Consider the following 22296-nt stretch of genomic DNA (forward strand, 5'->3'; position numbering starts at 1 on the left):
TTTCCCATGAAATGTCCTAGACAAAGGGGAAAAAATGCAGGAGAGAAACTCCTTGACAGCAGACTGTTTTGAAGAGGTAATTACAGTGCATGCCAAAGACAATTTAATTTCAGCTGTATTGCAAATGCAGGATCATAAAAATCAGTGTTCAGGGCTACGAGGCTTTGCATGACAGCTTTTATCTTTAATCACCAGTGTATTTATATCAAACACAGTGTGGCCAGATGGATCAGGACAGTGATTGTCCCTCTGTGCTGGCCCTGCTCAGGGAGCTCCAGGGCTGTGTCCAGTTCTGGGTCCCCAATGCAGGAAGGACCTGGAAGGGCTGGAGCGTGTCCAGGGCAGGGAACAGAGCTGGGGAAGGGGCTGGAGCCCCAGCAGGGGCTGAGGGAGCTGGCAAGGGGCTCAGCCTGGAGCAAAGGAGGCTCAGGGGGACCTTGTGGCTCTGCACAACTCCCTGCCAGGAGGGGACAGCCAGGGGGGGTCGGGCTGTGCTGCCAGGGAACAGGGACAGGACAAGGGGAAAGGGCCTCAACTTCTATTCAAACTCCACACCCATAATCCCAGTTCTATCATTCCATTTTGGAAAGGGTGCTCAGGCCTTGGCAGGGGCTGCCCAGGCAGCTTTGCAGTGCCCAGCCCTGCAGGTGTCCCAGGAAGGGCTGGAGGTGGCACTCAGTGCTCTGGGCTGGGGACAAGGTGGGCCCTGGGCACAGCTGGGACTCCATGGGCTGGCAGGGATTTTTCCAGCCTCAATGAGTCTGGGGTTCTGTGATACAACTGTTGGAAAAGCTGGGTGAGTTGGAAGGTAGAAAAGTTCTGCTTTGGGACTGCAGGTTGAATTTGATTTGCAAATATAAAGAATTGCCACCTGCTAGATCCAAAATCATCCCATGCCATCCTCCAAGGATTCCAGCAGGAGCAGGTCCCCTCTGTGAGGTGGCTCAGGAGCAGCAGAGTGAACCCTGTGCCTCGAGATGAGCAACCAGAACTGTGCCTGCCCAAACTTCACTGAGGTTCCCAGACTGGCTGCTGCTGCTGCTGCTGAGCCCTGGCAGCTCTCAGGGAGCAATTGTCCTTTTCAGGATGAATCATCCTGGGTGAATTCGTGTGCAATGGGAGGAGGGGGTTCACATACCTGCTGATGACTCTCCCTCCCTCTCATTCTGACATCAACAATGGAATTTTTTCTTTTAAAGCAGTCCCATCTCCCCAGTGACTGCCGCAGGAGATGCAGTAGGGAGGCTCTGTGTGACAATGAACCCCTGTCAGGGAGAGGCAGGGATTGACAGAGCAAGGCAAAACGCTCCTCCAGAGTTCCTGCCCTGCTTATTGAACACAAACAGAGCCTGGGCTGAAAGAGGGCCCCTGGAAGTGTTCAAAAACCACACAGATGTGGTGGGTAGGGATGGGTTCATGATGGACTTGGCAGAGTTGGACTCTGCTCTTGGAGGTCTTTCCAGCCTTTCTGAGCCTTTTGAGATCATTTCAGGTTCCCCTCAGGGACACTGAGAGTTCTGGTGTCATGATATCAGCAGATCCCTTGGTATCCTTTCAGCCCAGGAGGGAAAAATGCAATTCTTGGCACTTGCTTTGCTTCAGTATTTGCTCATCAGGGATAAGATCAGTTCTGCATCTCTCCTGTTTTCCTGTCTGTAGTAGGGCTTAGGATATAACCAGATCCCTGAAAACAAATGTCCCACAACCTCCTTTCAGGATTTTATTTCTCTGATAAGGGCTGTGTAATGAGAGGCAGAGCGTTCAAACTGTGGCTGTTCCATTTTCACCCTCTCCAAAATGAGTAATTGTGAATTGTTTACTGCCTGTGTGGCTATAGCACAGCAGACAAATCATCTGCAGCACCTGCAGAGCAAATCTTTTCTCTCTTCCTGAGATTTCTGCTCCATGAGGTGCTTCCAAGGCCAACCCAAAGTGAAATTAATGGGAATGTGAGTGACTCTCACCCTCCCTGTCCCTTCCTCCTGGTTCTCTAATATTCTTTGAGCTGGGTCCTGTTCTGAGCTGTCACAGCCTGGAGGGGCTGGAGTATGTCCAGGGAAGGGAATGGAGATGGGGAAGGGTTCAGGTGTGACAGCAGCAGGGATTTCTGCATGGAAAGGGTGCTCAGGCCTTGGCAGGGGCTGCCCAGGCAGCTTTGCAGTGCCCAGCCCTGCAGGTGTCCCAGGAAGGGCTGGAGGTGGCACTCAGTGCTCTGGGCTGGGGACAAGGTGGGCCCTGGGCACAGCTGGGACTCCATGGGCTGGCAGGGATTTTCCAGCCTCAGTGATCCTGGGATTCCATGAATCCAAGCAAAAAACAGCCTGGACTTAGCAATGACCTGTGTGATTGGGGAAGGACTGAGGTTTTTGGAGAAATAGATACACCTTTTCTAAAATTAATTTCTGCCACTTCTCTTGTGGGTACTAAGAATTAAAATAACCCACAGCTGATCCTTTAAGTAATATTTATTAATCTGACAGAAAAGAGGAATTAGCTTTTGATGCAACAGTTTGCAACACTAAAGGAAAGTACCTGTGAGGGTGGGCAGGCCCTGGCACAGCTGTGGCTGCCCCTGGATCCCTGGCAGTGCCCAAGGCCAGGCTGGACAGGGCTTGGAGCAGCCTGGGACAGTGGAAGGTGTCCCTGCCCATGCCAGGGGTGGCACTGGATGGGCTTTAAGGTCCCTTCCAATCCCAGCCACTCTGATTTTATGAAGTGATGCCATGATCCTGATGGAGCCAGCATTCCCTCCCTGACACAACAATGGGAGGCTACCTGTACAGCTTGAGTTGTCCAAAACACCACTTTTTGGTGATATCCCAAATGAAGGATCAGCTGTTGCTGATCAGATGTGGTCTCAGTTCTTTTGGAAGTGAGACAAAGCAGTAGGATCATCCCAAATGTGGTAAAGAAGGAAATTTGCATTTTTCAGCCTTCATTCCAGTTGGGTGCCAAAATAAAAAGTTTCAGGGAACTTAGACAGCCTTAATTTCATTTTACTGTAGTGTTGGAGTCTGGAGCTCTGCTTACTCAAGGCACAGAGCAGCGACAACAACAGCAATTGTGATGGTGCCAAGCAGCAATAAAAGAGAGAGGTTTTGTTCCAGGCTTAACCCAGGAGAAACATCTGCCACCAACCTGGATGAGCACCCTCACTGAACACCTTTCAAAACTTTGGGAATGAGTCTTGAAAGGGATTTAGAGAGTGAATGGCTGCTTTTGTATCCTGGAGGCAGAGCAGAGCCAGCAGCCCTGCGGGCTGCGGTGTGTGTCTGAAGATAAATGTCCTGTCGGAGCTGGCAGGGACTGAGGCTGCAAACAACACCTTGGGCCACAGCCAGCACTGCCTGGAAGCCCTTGCTGCTTCCTCAGGAGCCATCCCATGGGATGGACCGCAGGCATGAATCCAGGATGGATCACAGGCGTGAATCCAAGCCTGCCTAATGGGGATGTTGCTTCTACCTGGAAGTTGGGAGCAGCTTGGTGGCTGCATCCCCAGGGATGGAGCCATGACCTTTGGGTTGTGCATGTCCCTGCTCCTCCATGGGGGCAGGGAGTCAATCCAGGGATGTTTCAGCACAGCTGCTTTCCCTCAGTTTGGCCGCTGGTGCTCTCTGGGAAAATGTGTCACGTTTGGAGCCAACTCCAGACAGGGAGCAATTCCCCACGGGAAATTCTCCTGGCTCCAGACACTGCCATCATCCCTGCACAATGTTCTGTGGCTGAGCAGTGGGGAATGCAGCCAGGAGAATGTCACCTCTCCCCCTGCCCCTGCTCACGTCCAGGGTGTAGGGACAGGGATGGGGAGAAGGTTTCTCATCCTGTTCCCTGCCGTGGCAGTTGTGCTCTCCTGATAAAATGCTGTTTGTGGATGGATCAAAATTATCCAGTTTATTGCATTTTCTGTTAAAAGTCAAACCCTGGAGCTAGGGGTCTGCTTGGCCTCCTTGTTTGCTGCCTCTGCAGGGTGACCTGGATCCTCCTGAAGATCCTGGGCTGTATTTTGCCTATCAAATAGGTATAAATAATTTTCTCTCCATACTTTTTTATGCCTTTAAGAACTTTGAGGACTGCAGGTGAGCAGGAGGTCAGTTGTGAATAGCTCTATTCCATCCCCAGCTGGATTCCACAGCCTCATCCAGGGAGTGGATTCAGGGCAGGTGCAGAAATTACTCCTCATTAAGTGGAATAAGAAGCAGCTGGAGAAAGCCCCTTAAAAGGACTGGGTGAGCAGAGTAGAAGGAGCCTCATTGTGCTGGGAGAGGTTGTTGAGTTGCTCTTGTTTCTTCTATGATCAAATTCCAATCATTAAATTGGAAAAAACTTCCAAGATCATCAAGTCCAGCTTTTCCTGGGCAAAGTGAGAGATGGTTGTGGAACAAGTGAAGTTCTTCCCTTGTGCTGCAGGTAGGGAGAAAAGCCACAAGTTTCAGTCTTTGCTGCAGACTTTCAGTGTTGCATACCAGAATGTCTGTTTTGCCAGCTGTAGCACTGATACTGTCTGGAGTGGCTGTTTAAAAATCTTCAGTATTTATGTGATTTAAGGAGCAGTGGGAGGAGAACTTGGTGGAGAAAGCCTGGGTTTGTTTGACCCTGCTTTGTTGGGCAGAACAATTGTTCCTTGAACAGCTGGAGCAGTGTTTGCTGTGATTTTTTTCACCCTAAACACATCCCAGCTCAAGGGCTGAATGTTTGCCCTTCTATATCTTTTTCACACAGTTGTAGAAAGGGAAATACAATTTTCCTGCCCCTTGCTGTGGTGATCAAAGATTCCCTGTGAGGTTTTCTGCTCCCATTTGCCTCTCTCCCATGTGTTTTCCCACTTGCAGCAATTTGCAGCTCAGCTGTTATGCTCAGTGCTCTCCCTGGAGAGCTGAGGCTCCGTTTGCCTTTCAGGGCAAGTACCCACCTGGAAATAATCACAGAAACACTTCTTTTGTACACAAGTCCTTCAAAAATCCAGGCAGTTCTTGGAGGGAATCAAGATTCTGTTTTATGAATTCATTTAATATTGTCCTGTGGAGAGCAGAGAGGGATTTTTATTGACCTCAAGAATCAAATCTTGCTCTCTTGTTTTCAAAGAAGCTCAAATATTTGGCTGTTTTGTAACTTCTGGTTGTTCAGGGGAATTCTGGCCTGCCAGAAACCCCCCTAAATCTGGGATATTGATGGTGTAATTCCATTATGTGTTTGGAGTTTGTTTTGTCAACAAATTGTTTTTCCCATTATTTGCTCTATTGCAGAGTTGAAGTTTTAGGCTTTTCTTGTGGTAAGACTTTGAAGAATTCTAAGAACTTGGCACCTATTTCTCTGGTTTTTATGGATTTGATCTATAATAGATGCCTTTCACTACCCTTCCTTGGATTTCACAGGTGTAATTATCCATTAAAAAACACCCTGTGGTGAGTTCCCCCCAGTTTGGGAGTTTAAGGCTGCAAAAATCTGACCATTTGACCACACTGAAATCTGCCCACTTGTCCAAGGCTTTTACCTTCTTCCATAAGTTCATGCTTCATTTGGGGATGATGGAATTGATGTAATGAATTTTCCTTTTATGCTTAGGCCTGGCTGTCCCAGAATTCCTGTCCAGTTGTTTGCTTGCTCCTGTTACAATGTAGGCCCATGTGCTCACAGTAATAAAAATGTTCGTAGTAAGGAAAAAAAGCTGCTGTTGAGAGCATGAAAGGTGATATTTTCTGCATTTATCAGCCCAGATTTGTCTTGCTATCATTAAATAGATTCAGTGGAAACTATTTTTTTTTTAATTAAAAGGAAGGGTAAACGATCAGAGAATAATTTAGGTTGGCCTAAATAATTCAGCCTGTCCATGGGCACTTCCAGGACTAGCCACAGCTTCTCTGGGCCATGGTGTATTTTGGGTTAAATTTTTGTTCTGTCCGTGTGTTTCCTTCAGCATCACCTGGGAATATTGATGGAGCTCAGGTTTTTATGGAGAAGAGAGGATGAGAAACCAGAGTAGTGCAAATCACAAGCTGGGGTGATTGAGGATGGGAGAGACATCTGGAGGTCCTCTGGTTCCATGGGTTCCTCAGGTTGCAGTGGACAGGATCAGGACATCAGACCATGTTCTGATGGCTTTTTGGTCTCTCCAAGGAGGACAATTCCAGAGCTTCCCTGGGTGGGCTGTAAGGCAGTGGAGATACAGCTTCAGAGTCAGGATACTCCCTGCAGCTTTGGAGACCCAAACTCGTGTCCCCCATCCTGCTCCAGACTGGTTTGGGTGCAGTCCTGTGGACCCTGGCTCAGGCAGCTCTTTGAGGTTACATCACCTTCTCATCCCAGCCTGGCCTGGGCAGCCTTTGCTGAGGGCATTGCTGCCAAACAAGTGACAAAGTCACCTTTTTGGCTGAAGAAAAGCCACAGATTTGGCTGTGAAACCACCAGGGAAATGTTCAGGAACTCCCTGAGGGCTTGGGTGGGTGCTCATTGCTGCAGAGCTCTGTGCTCTGCCCATCCAGGTGTGATTTCGCTCTTTTATCTGGGCCTGCTTGGGGCTGATCTTCCCTGCCCCTTTTTTGGGTTGCATTTTATTTCTGGGGGGCTGAAGCAGAGCAGGAAGGGATATGACTGAGCAGGTTTGTGGCACACAGGAATTCCAGTGGATCCTGAATGGATCCTGTTGCAGTAAGGTAGAAAAATCATAAAGAAAGGCCTCATAAGGTCAGACCTGCTCCTAAAATCAATGGCTGACCTTGTCAAGCTAGCCCTTTGCAAGTTCCCATGTGAAGCAATCCTGGTATGAGCAGTTCATTAACATAACAATCTATCACTGGGTAAAAAAACAACCAGCACCTGCATAAACTGTTTTTGCACCATTGCATAGAAAAATGAAAACTATCTCTCACAAACAACTTTTCCTGCACTGGGGGTTTGAATGACCAATCAATACAGAATAATAACTTGTTAATGACCAATAAAGTAATTGGTAAGAACTAACCAGTTGGAGTCCCACACAAAAAAAAGGATAAAAAGGAGTTATGAGACTAAAGATGGGTCTTTTTTGACCATGAAGAAAATGCAGTCCTGTGTGATTTATTCCTGTAGATCCCTAATTGATTACCAGCTTTAGGGGTGGCTCTCCAGAGGTTTATCCCAGTGATCTCCCATCATCACCAAATCCATCCTGCAGCTTTCTATGATTTTTTTTTTTCCCAGTTCAGCCCCAGAGCATGAAGGAGGAGTCTCGGGAAGATAGAGGGCAGGAAAGCAGCTGGATGTGTGCCCTGTGTAAAGGGATCCATTAATGGAGGTTTCTTTTCTATTGCAGTGTTCCCACATTCCAGAGCCTTCCCGAGGAGATCCTCAGTAAGCTTGCAGATGTCCTGGAAGAGGTAAGAGCTTTGAATGTTGGGATTTCATGAGCTCAGAACCTTCTGCTGGCAATATCCAGCCTCTTCTTCTCCCCCAAAGAGCAGCTCCCCAGTTTGGCAGCCATCAAAGGCATGAGAGGAGTTGTGGGGAAAATGAATCCAGTTTTGAATAGGGTTTATATATATTTTATTGGATTTTTATCCAACTGGGGAGTGAATCAATCATTTCCTGTGGTGCCCAGAAGGGAACGAGCTTCTCGAGCCTCTGGGTGAGGGATAGGGAGGAGGGAAATGTGAAAACCTCATCTTATTTCAGGTTTGATGGGGCAGTTATGTTGGAGGGTGTTTTAAAGGTGTCCTGGAAAAAGTGCTCTGGGAAGAGTTGCAGCAGTGTTGAGATGTTGGGGTGGAGCTGGGCTTTGCCTGCCTGGCTTTAACTGAGGTCTTGTTAGGGTCAGGCTTTTCATAAGTCTATTTATAACAACAAAACACCAACCAAAAAAACCCCCTGAAACAAACACAAAAAACCTTACAGGCCCCCCAGACTGCAAAAAAACCTTAACCTGCACCCTACCCAAAAAACCCAACCCCCAACCTTGCCCTATAAGCAGATGTAAAATATTTGGGTCATATCACAGTTTCCCCCCTATTTTATTCCCCCAACACTCCCTTCTGAGCCTGAAAAATTCAATATCCCAGAAAGTCGTTAATAAACCCTTCCAAAAGGTGATTTAAGTGCAAGGAATGAGTGTGTGGCAGTAATTTATTTCATTCCTGTTGGCTTTTCTTCATCCCCGCCTCTCCATCAGGGAAGATGTTCCTGTGGATTTGGAGGAAAAGCGCTGCTGACATGGGAGTTGATTTGAATTCCCTTTTTCCTGAGCTTTGCTGGGGTGTTGTTCCTTCTCTGCCTTTTTATTTAGTGCCCAGATAAATTCTGTGGCTCCAACAAATCAGCTGTTTGTCACCCTGAATAATTGCATATTCACAGATAAGCTTTATTCCTTTTACTGCCAGGGAATGCTCTGATTTAAGGGAAAAAAAGGATATGAATTCCCTCTGCTGTAAATTCCATCTGCCTATCTCAAAACCCCACTCCCAACCAGAATTTGCTTGGATCACATCACCAACATTAAGCTCCTTATCAAGAATTAAGGAGGAGAATAAAGTCTATAAAACTTTTCCAGAAACACTTCAAGTTTCGTGGCAGCTGGGGAAAACATTCTTAATAAATATCAGCGAAGAAATGAGGCACAAAAGCAGCGTTTATGGGGAATAAATCTGGATTGTTAGGGTTGGGTGCTCCCAGTTTTCTGTTTGGAATGAATGTTATTTTATCTGGGTTTGTCTTGGATTGAATAGGCTGTGTTTTGCATAAATTAAAAAGAAAAAGTGACTCTCAAATCTGTGTATTTAGATATAAACTCCCACCTGGCTACAGCCCCTTTTCCATAGGCTACACCTGTGAAATATTGAAAAACCCCTCTGGATCAGGGAATTGTTAATATTCCATGGAAAAATGTGTCTGGTGACTCACACAGGGCTTATCTGGATGGCACCAACGTTGCCAATAATTCCAGTCTTTATGGATAATTGCATTTTGCAAATGGAATTAAAATGCTGAAGGGAGTAGGATGGGGAGTCTGTTCCTGGCATGGCTGAGGAGTGGGATGAGCTTTTGGTGGCCATGGGCAGTGCTCAGAGATCTGGGCTGGCATTTCCTCCTCTCCCTCTTTTCCCCCTTTCATTTTTATTTGGGTTTTGTGGCACAAAATCAAGATTTCTTTCCCATCCTCGAGTTGCTTCACATTCTGGCAGTGCTTTTTCCTCTTTAAGGTTATTCCCTGTGCCATTCAAATGTAAAACCTGTAGGATTTCCATCTCAAATCAGGTTATTCTCAAATCATTAAGGTTCCTTGACCTCTTCTCCTCTGAAGCCACTTCCAGCTCCTCATGATTTTGTAACTTTCCATTTGATCTCACATTCTGCATTATGCCTGCAGCTGATTCTTCTCAATTTTGTTCTCCAGCTCCAAATTCCTACTCCTGTTTCAGAGGAGGATCCCTTTGCCTGGATGTCAGGGATGGAGCTGTCACCTGCCTGAACATCCGTTCCATCTCCACTGAATTGGGGTTTTTCAGGGAAAGGGAAGGAGGCAGGAACTCAGAGAGCTGGGGGCAGCTGGAGTGACTAATCCCACGCTGGTTTGGGGTGGAAGGGACACTAAGGATCATCCCATTCCACTCCTGCCGTGGGCAGGGACACCTTCCACTGTCCCAGGCTGCTCCAACCTGGCCTTGGGCACTGCCAGGGATGCAGGGGCAGCCCCAGCTGCTCTGGGCACCCTGTGCCAGGGCCTGCCCACCCTGCCAGGGAACAATTCCTAATTCCCAATATCCCATCCAGCCCTGCCCTCTGGCACTGGGAATCCATTCCCTGTGTCCTGTCCCTCCATCCCTTGTCCCCAGTCCCTCTCCAGCTCTCCTGGAGCCCCTTTAGGCCCTGCCAGGGGCTCTGAGCTCTCCCTGGAGCCTTGTCCTCTCCAGGTGAGCACCCCCAGCTCTCCCAGCCTGGCTCCAGCCCTGGAGCATCTCTGTGGCCTCCCCTGGCCAGCTCCAGGTGCTGTTGGTGCCCCAGACAGAATTTAAAGTTCTGTGGCTGCAGATGCACAGGAGGAGATGGAATTAAGTTCTCGTTGGCATTTTCAACCCAGGCCTCTTCATCTGCATTTCCTAATCCTGTTCCTTGGCTGTTTGGGATTTAGCCTGGTAATCCATGGGAGATGTTGTGTGTAGGAAACAGAGCAGCAGAGACAGTGACAAAGGCGCTGTGATTTGCTTACAAAACCCTGCAGATCAGTTTCTTGTGCGCATAATGTCAGGTCGAAACCACGGCACGTGGATTTGCCTCCTTTGTTGTGTGTCCAGAGCTTGAGACAGCTTTGATATTTATGTGTATGTATGTCGCCATGATATTTTCTGAAAAATCCCTTCAGCAGTATTTCTTTTCCTGGGGAGCTTCAGGTTCTTCCTGTTTTGCTGCTTTGGAATGTGATTTGGAGATTGTTTATCCAAACATGTGAATTGTTTTTAATTAATGAGCAATCATCATCAGCTGTGTTGGACTCTGAGTCAGTCACAAGCTTTCATTATCGTTCTTGTTAAACCTTCTGTTGTATTCTTTCTCTTTTCTTTAGTATAGTTTAGTATAGCATTCGTTAATATAATAAAATAATAAATCAGCCTTCTGAGAACATGGAGTCAGATTCTCATCTCTCACCTCATCTGGGGAATCTCACAAACACAGCATGTGTGTATATTTATGGATTATTGCTGCATGTATAGGAATTTAAAGTGCTCCAGGCCAGGCTGGACAGGGCTTGGAGCAGCCTGGGATAGTGGAAGGTGTCCCTGCCTATGGCACAGGGATGGACTTTAAAGTCCCTTCCAACTCAAACCATTCCATGATTCTCTGACAATACTTTATAACACATTGAAATATATAATATTTATCTATCACAGTTGTGGTATAAATAGGTATTTAAATATACATATGGCTAATTCAGCTCTAAATCCAGCTGTAGGGCACTTGATTAACTCCTGCTGGGTTAACAGGAGAGCAGCCACAGCTTGGAAGTGCTGGGAATTGTGGTAATTTTGGGGTCTTCTGTTGTGGGGAGGAAAGATGAATCTGACTCCATGTTCTTAGAAGGCTAATTTATTATTTTATGATCTATATTATATTAAAGAATGCTATACTAGACTATACTAAAGAATAGAGAAAAGATACTTACAAAAGGCTTAACAAGATACTAATAAAAAACTGGTGACTCTCCTCAGTCTGACACAGCTGGCTGTGATTGGCCATTAAGTCAAAACAATTCACATGAAACCAATGAAACAATGACCAGTTGCTAAACAATGTGCAAACCACATTCCAAAGCAGCAAAGCACAGGAGAAGCAAATCAGATAATTATTGTTTTCATTTTTCTCTGAGGCTTCTCAGCTTCCCAGGAGAAGAAATCCTGGTGAAGGGACTTTCCAGAAAGTATGATGGTGACAGGGAATGCCATTCCCACATCTCCCAGTGTGTGTTTAGGGGATTCTTTCACTGGAAGCATTAATATTCAGAATTTTAATTTATTTGAATGCACTACTGAGATCCAAGTGCCAGTGATGTTTTTCCTGCAGTCCCAGGCAGCCTGGCCTTGGCTCCCAGTGAATCCCTGGACAAACAGCAGAGCCAACTGAGGGGAGAGGCAGAGAAATGTGCTGAACCCCACAGGCAGAGGCTGCCAGGGATGGAAACTCTTCCTGCCACTCTGGGTGCTGAAATTTGGGATCCCAGCTCCTGTCTGCAGCCACTTCAGCAGCTCAGTTTTTGTGCTGAGAGTCACTTGCCAGCCTTTGTCTTGTTCCTTCCTTTAATTTTAATTTTTTCATTTTAATTCCAATGAGAGACTGAATTTCAAACGGCACAAATGTTAAAAAAGAAATAAAACACAGCCCAAAATTCTTCCTTGTTGTTTGTGGAGCTCCTATTGTGACTCCTGGTGGAGAGTGGGATTTTGGAGGAGATTTCATGGCTTAATTCAGCTTTCAGAGCTGTCCTGGGCCTTTAAGCATCCTTCCTGCTCCATGATACCAATTAGTATGGATCAGGTGGCCTTGGGATGCCTCTGGTTAATTAACAGAGGCTGAACACAGTCCTGCCTTTGTGGAATTGTGTGGCAACAGTGAATAGGAGAGGGAAAATGTGCAAAATTAATTAGCTTTCCATAGAATCTGTGGGTTTTAGGCTTGTTTAGGAGTGAGGATGGCTCTTGGATAAAGGGAGTCGGGTCCCTGGTCTATCCTGCAGCCTCTGCCAGCACCTAGGCAGGAATTGATGTGAGACAGAGCCAGAAATCAGGTTTGAGGGAGAACTCAAAATAAACAGGGAAGAGTAAAAGGTTTTGGTTAAGAAAAAGTATGTTAATGTTATTTATATTTTTTTTTTATCAAAGGAAGCCCTCTGGGGAGTTCTCACTGGAGGAGCTGTGGGATAGGGTAATGCTGCCTGTGGGGGCATCAAATCAGCTTCAATCCCACCTGCCTCCATCACAAACAAAATTTTGACTCAAGTTGTACTTCCATTAATTTTTCAAATGGTGCTCATGAGAACACAGCTTTGGGTTTGCAGGTGCACCGGGAAATAAAAGCTTTTTGGGGAAAAAAGCATTAGAAAATAAAATGCAGCCAGAGAAACTGGAGTGCAGGAATACAATGGAGTCAGTGGCAGGAGCTGCTCTAGCTTTGGATTGGGATAAAATGTGATGTTTGGAGTAAAATTTTCCTTTTGATTTTCTTTAATGTGGGTGCAGACCATGTGAAGGGAATTAAAAATAATCTCCTGCTTGTGTTAGCACAGAAAAGGAGTTCAGTATTCCCTGGTTTTTGTGGATTCTTGTCAGGAATGTGATCATCCCTGTGTGTGTTCATTGCTCATCCTCTGCTCTCCTGCAGTGGTAGAAATGGGGCAGGATTTGGGGTTTTTCTTCCCCAGTTCTGCAAAACTTATTGTTAAAAGGTGATGCCAGTGGAGAAAACCTTTGGGACTCTGATTACTTCCTGATTCCAATATCCCATCCATCCCTGCCCTCTGTCACTCCAAAGCCATTCCCTGTGTCCTGTCCCTCCGTCCCTTTTCCCCAGTCACCCTCCAGCTCTCTTGTATTGGTGTCTCTGAGTCTGCATTGAAGGCACTGAGACAGTAGCTCATGTTCAGACTCAGGTGTTTATTATTTCTTATCAGTGAAACAGCCTCACTACTGTGAGTTCAGCAGCTTTTCATTAGAAGGCACAAAATGGCCAACAATCTCTTGTTCCAAGGGCTTTTAAGACTAAACTGTCCAATTAAGAGCTGACACCTGGATTATTTTCCCTTTTAACCCAATAACTGATCCCACAGAGCTGCAATGGGGACTTTTCTGCCCAATTACAAAATGCCACCCAAACCCATGGAGAAGGAGGAAGAAGCAGCATGAAGAAGAAACCCAGGATGGCATCCTGTGCTCTCCATCTTGCTTCCATCCACAACACACTAAAAATCCCAAAACCTCAATTTCTCACCAAGTGATACACCTACACTGCTCTCTATAATCTATTGCACACTTTTGTGAGTTCCAGTCTGTCCTGAAGTCTGGGAAACTTTCTCCATGAATGAGGGTCAGAGTCAGTGCTCCCCTGGGGGTCAGGGCACCCCAGAGCAGACACAGAAATATTCCCAGTGCTCTGGGTTTCCACATCCTGGAGCCCCTTTAGGCTCTGGAAGGGGCTCTGAGCTCTCCCTGGAGCCTTTTCTTCTCCAGGTGAGCACCCTCAGCTCTCCAAGCCTGGCTCCAGAGGGGCTCCAGCCCTCAGAGCATCTCCATGACCTCCTCTGGTCTCACTCCAGCAGCTCCAGGTCTCAGATCAGACACTCCACTGCAATTGGGGTAGAAAATCTGTTGCCATTTCTTCCTATTTGATTTAATATCAAATCTCTCCTGTTTTTCCCCAGTAAAATCCTTGTTCTGAGCACAGGGTAAGGCATTTCCTGGAGTTCCATGCTCTTGGCACATGTGGGAACTTCAGGTCTTTTCCTGGTAGCATCTGCTGGCTCTGTAAGGCACAGCTTTTGGCCTCTGCCAAATGCACTTTTCAGGCAGGGAAGGATGTTCTCTCTTTAATTGAGATTTATGAAATGAATTTTAAAACCTCTCAAGAAACAGCTTTTGTTCAGGCTGAAACTCCCAGTGGTATCAGAGGGCTCTTTATCCAGAGCTTTCCATGCAAAGCTGGATTCCTCTGGAGACGGGGAGTTTATTAACATCTCATTTATGTCAGAAGTCCCCCTGCCCTTGTCTCTGGGCTCCTTTGCTAAACCCCAAGCAGAGGAGCTGGGTTGTTGGATTTCTTTCAAGTGTGTGTTGTAAAATCCACTGGAGTTAGTCCAGAGCACACCAGCTAGGGAATTGCATCTCCTCCACCTGTCCAAAGCACATGGATGCATGGAAATCTCCACGAGAATCCCAAGGACACTCAGAAGGATGGGAGTTGGGAGTCTTAAGATATTTTCAGCTGTCAGAGAGGGAATTGTTCCCTGGCAGGGTGGGCAGGCCCTGGCACAGGGTGCCCAGAGCAGCTGGGGCTGCCCCTGGATCCCTGGCAGTGCCCAAGGCCAGGCTGGATGGGGCTTGGAGCAGCCTGGAACAGTGGAAGGTGTCCCTGCCCATGGCAGAGATGGAATGGGAATGATCCTCAATGTCCCTTCCAACCCAAACCATGCTTCTTCCAAGAGAGTTCTGTCGTTCCCTGTTTTCCAGCTGCCTTTCCAGCACTTTCCCAGCTTTTCCCTTTTCTTTGGGCACCTCCTTCTCCTCAATCAAGCTCTCAGTGGTGGGAAAAGCCACTCCAGCAGTGCCATGGTCACCAGCAGGACACGTGGCAAAGGCAGCATCAAACAGGAAAAAGCTTCCCCAAATTTGCTTCATCCCAGGATTTTCTTTCTTTAATTTATTGTTATTATTTTTGGCATTGGTGCATTGAGTGGATGATCAGGTTTTCAGGAGTCACTGATAAAATGTTAATTTCTAAAGCTGCCTCTCTGAGGTTATGCAGGTGTTGGGATTTAAATATTCCCTATTTCCAATTGGATTAAACCTATCTATGAGATATTTTATTTTTTTTATGCTCTCTAAGCGGATTCTCCGGCTGATCCGTCACAGTTATGAAAGAAAGGAAAAAAGAAAAACAAAACAATTTTTGCTGTGATCTTAGATATTTTCCAGGGTTTCACAGATATGAAAAGGGAGGATTTAAGCAAATCCATAATTTATTATTTGCCCTGGTGGATTTGGAGGCTGTATTAGAGACATGCAAGGTGGATGTGGATTTTTCATGGCGCCTGGGACAACGGAGAGGTCACAGCAGAGAGCTCAGGAGCTCCAAATTGTCTCTTCCCTTATCCAGCCTTGTTCCTAATCTCCCAATATCTGTTTGTTTGCTGTTCCCACTTTCCAGAGGCTCTACAGCCACCCTGGGGCAAGGAACCCATGGCATCTGCTTTTCCAGGCATTTTCTTTGTTGCAGACAGCTTGGGACCAATGGGTTGGTGCTTGTCCATCACTTCCTGGGTGGAGAAATTGCAATCAATCAATTCTGACTGAAATTTAATGAAAATTTGGCATTGAGGGGGGTTTTACTGTGGTGGAGGGGTCTCAGCTCAAGCCCCTCTTCCCAAGCTGTGCTCCTGACAGCCTGAGCCGAGTGATTTTTGGGACGGATCTCTCCATGGGTGAGGTTCCTGTTTTGTGCTGAGGGCTCTGCTTTCAGCGCTGGATTCTTTGGGAGAAGCTTGGAAGGAGAGCATGTGGCTCTCTGGTCTTTTGAGCATCTCCTCTTAGGAATTCATTCAGCTGTTTCCAAAATTCTCTAATTCTTACCCACAAATCACTACATACAGGCATTTATGGGCTAATTTTGGTGGCAGTGAACCCCAGAATGAAAATCCAGCCTGGTGCTTACTCAAAAATATTCCATGACTTCCACCCTTCAACCCTGAAGAAATTAACACAAACAATGCTTTTTTAGCTGTAAAAACAGGGAAAAAATACAATCAGCAATTATATTGAGGAAAACCTAAATATTAATTACCCTGATGGGTGTTTTTGCTTTGATTCCAACGTTTTCCCTGCTGGATTTTTCCATAGTGTTGCCCACAGTGACACCTGCTGGAATCTGGGGCAGGGTTGGCATGCAGGTCCTGCTGAGTGAGTCCTGCCAGGGATTAATTAGGGAAAAAATGAAGGAAACAGTTTATGAGGTGATGGAGACACCTACAGCCACCCAAGGAATGGCCACCAGGCTTGGAATGCTGGGAATATCAGCTGGAGACCCTCCATCTGTGGGATCAATGGTTCAAACCCAGCTTTAAAGCAAAGATCAAACATGAAGATGGGGAGATCCTCTTCCCATCTCCAGACCTCCCCAAAGCATGGCTGAGTCCTTTTCCAGGGAATTTATTTCCCTTGGGAAATGGGATTGCTCACACTTGAGGCTTTGTGCCTCTCTGGTTTTAAACGTCCCCTCAGAGGGATGGATTTGAAGTTCCCCATTCTCAGGGTGGCATTTGCAGTGTCTGGGTTGTAATAACAGGAATTGAAAAGTGTCCTCAAGATGGAAAAAGCCGTTTCTTAATCCATGGGATGGGCTGTTGCTGGCTTTAACCTGCTGCTGTCCCAGGATTTTCCCTGTGTCGGATGGGATCCCATCTCCATTGGAGTCAGACCCTTCTGTTTGTAAATCCAAATGGCCATTTCCCAAATTCCTGCAGAAAAAGCCACGCAAAGTAGAATTCAGAGTTTCAAAAAGCCCTGGTGAAGGAATTTTGGGATCACTGTGTCCTTGCCTGATGAGGAAAGGGCCAGCTGGTGCCTTGTGCTAAAAATCTGACCTAGATTACATTTCCCAGCCTTGCCCTGGTTTTGTTTTTGTTTTTTGGGGGTTTTTTTAGGGCTGATATAAGAGATGCTCCCAAAAAATGTGCCCTAAAGCACAAAATAGCTGGGAAAAATCCAATATTTCTGAGTGGGGTCATTGCACGAGAGATTGATGGAAGTGTTGCTGCTGCAGGGGCAGTTCTTGATGTGCTTCATCCTTCAGAAATCTCAGCTTTTACAATCTTCTGAATTCAGGATGTGATTTTATTTTTATTCCTCACACCTTCCTCTTTAGTTACCAGTAGTCCAAAATCCTGGAATGAGTTTGAGGCAGTGGAAAGGTCCTGTAAAATTTTCCTCCAAGCAAAGCTGAAATAGGCTCATGCCGCTCCAGCCACATCAATTTTAGCAGCAAAGATTCTATTAAACAGTAAAAAATACTGATTTCTGCACTTAGGGAGCAGATATTTTGCATTTCTATTGTAAAATACAGGTTTTATCCCAATTTTCCAAATTGTGTTGTCAAGGAGACGGTGGCAACCCAGGTGAGTGGCTCAAGGCAGCTTCTTTTTCATTTGGGAAAAGTTGTTATTGATGTTTCAAAAATTGAGATTTCACCTTTTCTCAGTTTATGCACAGACTGAAAGTTCACTTGCTGCTTTAATAAATATATTTGGAGCAAACATTTGATCTTATGGAAGTGTGATTCACTTCCAGAATTCCTTGTTGAACAGACTGGGAATAGAGGCTGAGTTTGTGGCATGTGGGTTGATAAAATTTTGCATTTTTTTGTACCTTTTGGGGAGTTGATGAGAGAAATCAAGGGAAAAGGAGGATATTTCCCAGCAACAGCCAAAATCCATGGGGATATAACAGGGGATATGAGTGTTTAATTCACCTGCCAAACTCAGGGCTGCTTGTCACCTGCACAGAACCCTCAAAGTGGAAGCAATTGGTGAATTCAGGGGTTTAAACTGGGAAAATGACGTGTTCCAGTAAAAGTCTGTTGAGGATGAATAAATCCAATGCTTTCCATGATTTCCCTCCCAGTAAAGTTGGTTTCCAGTGATTATTTGAAGTGCATTTTCATATGGAGATGTAGAGTCTCCTCTTCAGTCTAGACCACAAAAAGAAAATACATTTCATAGCAGGTGACTGGAAAAGTGGCTGAATATATTGAATTAATGTGCATTTTTTTATTCCTCCTGATCGATTCTGAAATGAGTTTGGATCCTGGTGGCAATGCAAATACCTGGGGTGAATAAGCATGCAAAATTTGGAGGAAATGAAGGAAAAGAAATGAAACAAATGTGTTGATTTAAGTTGTTTACTTCCAGTTTCATTTTGGCAAGGAATTGATTCCCACTCTAATAACTGTGGAGCAGACCTGTGGATTTAGGAAGGGCAATGGGATTTCTACACACCTTTTTCCATTATGATGAGGGAAACAAAATCAGAACTATTTGGGAAAGGATTGAAGAGCAGCTCTTCTTGCATTTCAATGAAATTTAATGAAATCCCCACAGACTTGAGCTGCTGGTGACTGGAGAGAGGTTTTGTGGTGCAGTGCCATTGTAGGGTTCTGTTTCTGATTTCTGGGTTCCTGAAAGTTCCTGTGTGTAATGTCCAAAGGAGGCCGGGAATGTCATGGAATTATAGAGATTTCAGTGCTACAAAAGCCTAAAAATACATTAATGTGACTGGCCCAGGGTGCACAAAGTCTTAATTTTTTTAAATGGTGTTTTTATTTTTGCTGAATTTTACTGTTTGCTAATTTTTACTCAGGGTGACTGATGAATTGATTCCACTCTGTTGCCTGGGGATCCTTTATCTAATTACTGATTCTCAGCTAATTCTCCACATTTCACAGTCATTATCTGTGAATCTGGTATTATTTAAATTCCTAAGCAAAGCTTTTTGGGGGTTTTGACCCCAATTTGTGGCTTGATCTGTAGCCTAATCCCACTACTGCCTTTTACCCAGCTAGTTTATCTGTTATCTCCCCTGGGAATAAATCCTAATTTTTCCCATATCAGTTCATCTTGTTTTCCTGGAAAATCTTGTTGCTGCACTCCTCTCCCATTTCTTCTCACCCCGTGCTGCTCTCACCCTTTGTCATCTCTCTGCTCTCTCAATCCTTGAACTCTTTGAGTTCTCCCTCTTGATCTTTGAGGTTGGTCTTGACCTTTTGCCTTCTTCACCTCCCTCTGTATCTCTGACCTTCCCAGCTTTGTCAGCATCCTCAACCTACCCAAATTCCTGTTTCTTCTCAGCAGGCAGAATTTAAAAAAGAGCAGAGTTTGAAGCGCAACAAATCCTCACCCACACAGGCCAGCTCCTGCTCTCTGGCCAGTCCAAGGGCCAGGAGCTCCTCCCATCTCGTGCACTTTCCCTTTGGGAAGCAGGAACCTTGGCCAGCTTTTACCAGACATGGTCCCTTTATCCACCTTGTTGCCTTTTAATTATCCCTGAAAATTGCACTCGGCAAGAGTTGGGTTGAAGTCCAGTAGAATGGAAAAGAAAGAGGATAAAATAACAGCCAAAAGGACAATGTCATGTTTTTCATGACTAGGAGATGAAACCATTGAGGTTTATCCCTAGTTTGTGTCCTTCTCTAGTACTGCTTGGTTTTGGGGGGATTCTGAGATGAGCTGTGTTTGTTCTATGGCAACCTAATAAATCCTCTTTGGTAGCTCACAAATATTCCTAATTATCACTGTTAATTGCCATGAGGAGAGTTGTGTGAGGGTTGGATGTTCAGGTGTAAAGACCTTGACTTTGGTGGTGTAAAAGGAAACCAGACAGCTCAGTTGTGGGCTCTGGGTCATGGAAATGCCAGAGATGTGGAGCTGCTGCTTCTTTCCATGAGAGAATTCAACCTTCAGGCAGCTTCTGAATTATCACAACAGTAGTGTCTTATTTACACCTCAATGCAAAAAACTTGAATTCCTGGTGGAAATTCAGCCTGGGTTTCAGGACCAGCAGTTTCACCTGAGGAGTGGTCAGAGCTGGAAAAGTCACAGTTTGGAGATGGCTTTTTGCTCTAAATTGGAATGTGTTGAGTTTCTCTCTTCCACAGTTCCCATTTGTATAACTGTATTCCCATCTCCTGTCTTGTCCCAGCAGCTCAGCTGGGAGAGGGCTGAGTCCAGCTCAGTTTGTGGAGGTTTTTTTTGTCTTTGAGACATTGAAATGGGAGGAGGTTTTGAGAAAAAGGAAGGAGCAGGATGGTGCCAGCCCTATCTCCTTCCCTCCTGTGCACTCTAAGCACACCACAGGGAACAGCAGTGCCAAAAACAAAGAAAACCAACCAGAAATTAAATCAATAATTTTTCCAAAGAGCTTCAAATTAGGGACATTTCTCACATCTTTGCGCTTCAGGAACAGCAGGGCCCTGTTGTTTATCCCCTTTGGTTTATCCATTTCAATGTGTATCCCATGGATTAGGTGGAGGCTGTACTTGCTTTTGCTTCAATGAAATAGTTGTTGAATATGCTTTTTTTACTGTTCTCATACATCCTTTTAGATTCCTTTTCCCTGGAGCAATCCCTGTTCCTCAGAAGCACTGATTATATCTTGATATAATACAGGTTTTATCTTGTTGAGGACCAATGAACTCATTGTGGGGAGTCATCTCTTAAATCATAGTTTAGTTTTAAGCAGTCACTCTTGGACCAGGGAGTTGGATCAATAATCCTCATGTGTCCCAAGTATTTCCAACCCTAGAATTCCAGGATTTGTATTATTCCAGAAGCTGAGCTGTGTCTGTGCCCAAACAACCTCTTAGGATGTGTATTAAGAGCCGTGCTCAGGGATGGTTTTGCAGGAATTGGAAGCAACCCATAAAGTACAGAAGGCCCCACAATTGGACAAGACAGCCAGAATGTCCAGCTCATGCCCAGGAGTGTTTTCCTCAGTGCTGTCACAGCCCATTAGGGAGCCACAGTGAATCAGCGCCGAGGAAATGTCTCCCAAATGGATTGGACAGGGAGACAGGCTCCTGTCACTGTCATAGCACAGCTTTTGCTCTAAAATACAAACTCAGAGTGCTGGTGGGATATCAAAGAGCTGTATCTTTAAGGAGGAAGAGTAAGTTTGTAATGCCATCAGTATGAAAAACTAAACAAAAAAAATGCTGCAGGACATTGCAGCTCAGAGCCAGCTGAGTGAAAATGACAGGATCATGGAACAGTTTGGGTAGGAAGGGCCCTTAAAGCCCATCCTGTTCCCCCCCTTCCACTATCTGAGGGTGCTCCAAGCCCTGTCCAGCCTGGCCTTGGGCACTGCCAGGGACCCAGGGGCAGCCCCAGCTGCTCTGGGCACCCTGTGCCAGGGCCTGCCCACCCTGCCAGGGAACAATTCCTAATTCCCAGTATCCCATCCAGCCCTGCCCTCTGCCACTGGGAAGCCATTCCTTCTGTTCTGTCTCTCCATCCTTTGGAAATAGTCTCTCTTCATCTTTCTTGCAGGCTCCCTTCAGGTTCTAGAAGGTCACAATGAGGTCCCCTTCCTCATCTCCTTTCTCAGTTCTGTGCTCCATAATTGCTGTCAAATTAAGGGCATGGGTTAACCCTCTCTTCCCCTCATCATTGCATCTTCCTCATTTCCCATTTGTTGCCCTCTTGTTAAACTGCTGCTTGGGTCTTGAGATGTCTTAAGTGTCAAAAATTAGGGATAAATGAGGAGAGGACCAAAAAAGCATAATCCTCCCCGCTGGTTATTTCAAGCAGCAGCATTTTTAGATAATCCCTGGGAGCAGGACACGTGGTAAAACCAGGGAAACAAATCTGTGTGATTCTTAAGGAGTTCAGTACAGAAGACTGATATTTACCTGCTTGGTTTTCTAGCATTTTCAGCAAATAAATATATTTTTTCCATTTTATTTTGTTTGCATACCTGTTGTCATTTTAGGATGTTTAAGGCAGCAAATCCTGAACAGGAAAAATAGATCTTCTAAAAGCTGCTTCTGTTTGGAGTTCTGCTGACAGTTCTGTGAATATTTTTTAAAGCACCAGCAAAATAACATATTTAGGTTATTTTTATTTTATTTTAAAACCACCCTGGATGCAATGGGTGGGATATGGAGAACTGTCATCAACCCCGTGTTGCTGTCACTGGTTTTTGTGGTGCAAACCCAGCTCCAGCTTTGAAGTCCTTGTTTCAAAGCCACCTTTGTGCCTCTGCTCCCCTGAGGGGACCTTTGGCGCCGTGGCTCATGGAGCATTCCAAACTGCCTGTTTCCCACCTTTTCCCAAACATTCTCAGCATAAACACGGCAGTCAGAGGCATCCAGGGGGAGGAAAAATGAGCTTTTCTCCAGTTGAACTGTGGGGTTGGGCTCCAGAGTGAAGGTTTCTCCCTGAGGCCTGGTCCAGCTCAGACATCTCATTTTTAGTCAAGGATTCCTCACAAGGCCTGGGCAGGCTCTCAAAAATCTCAATTTTAGTCAAGGTTTCTCCACACAACCTTGTCAGCTCTCAAACGTCTCGTTTTTAGTTGAGGT

General features: G+C 45.7%; 1 protein-coding gene across 1 annotated transcript in view; it reads left to right on the plus strand.

Moving 5' to 3' along the window:
- The window catches only part of PRKG1 (protein kinase cGMP-dependent 1), a 286803-nt gene that overhangs the window by 166105 nt on the left and 98402 nt on the right, over positions 1-22296 (plus strand). Inside the window, exon 4 of the mRNA XM_014310283.2 lies at positions 7289-7352. Within this exon, the coding sequence (XP_014165758.1) occupies positions 7289-7352 (64 nt within the window). The remainder of the gene's footprint in view (positions 1-7288; positions 7353-22296) is intronic.

The sequence above is a fragment of the Geospiza fortis genome, unplaced genomic scaffold (assembly GCF_000277835.1).
Source record: "Geospiza fortis unplaced genomic scaffold, GeoFor_1.0 scaffold284, whole genome shotgun sequence".
NCBI lineage: Eukaryota > Metazoa > Chordata > Aves > Passeriformes > Thraupidae > Geospiza > Geospiza fortis.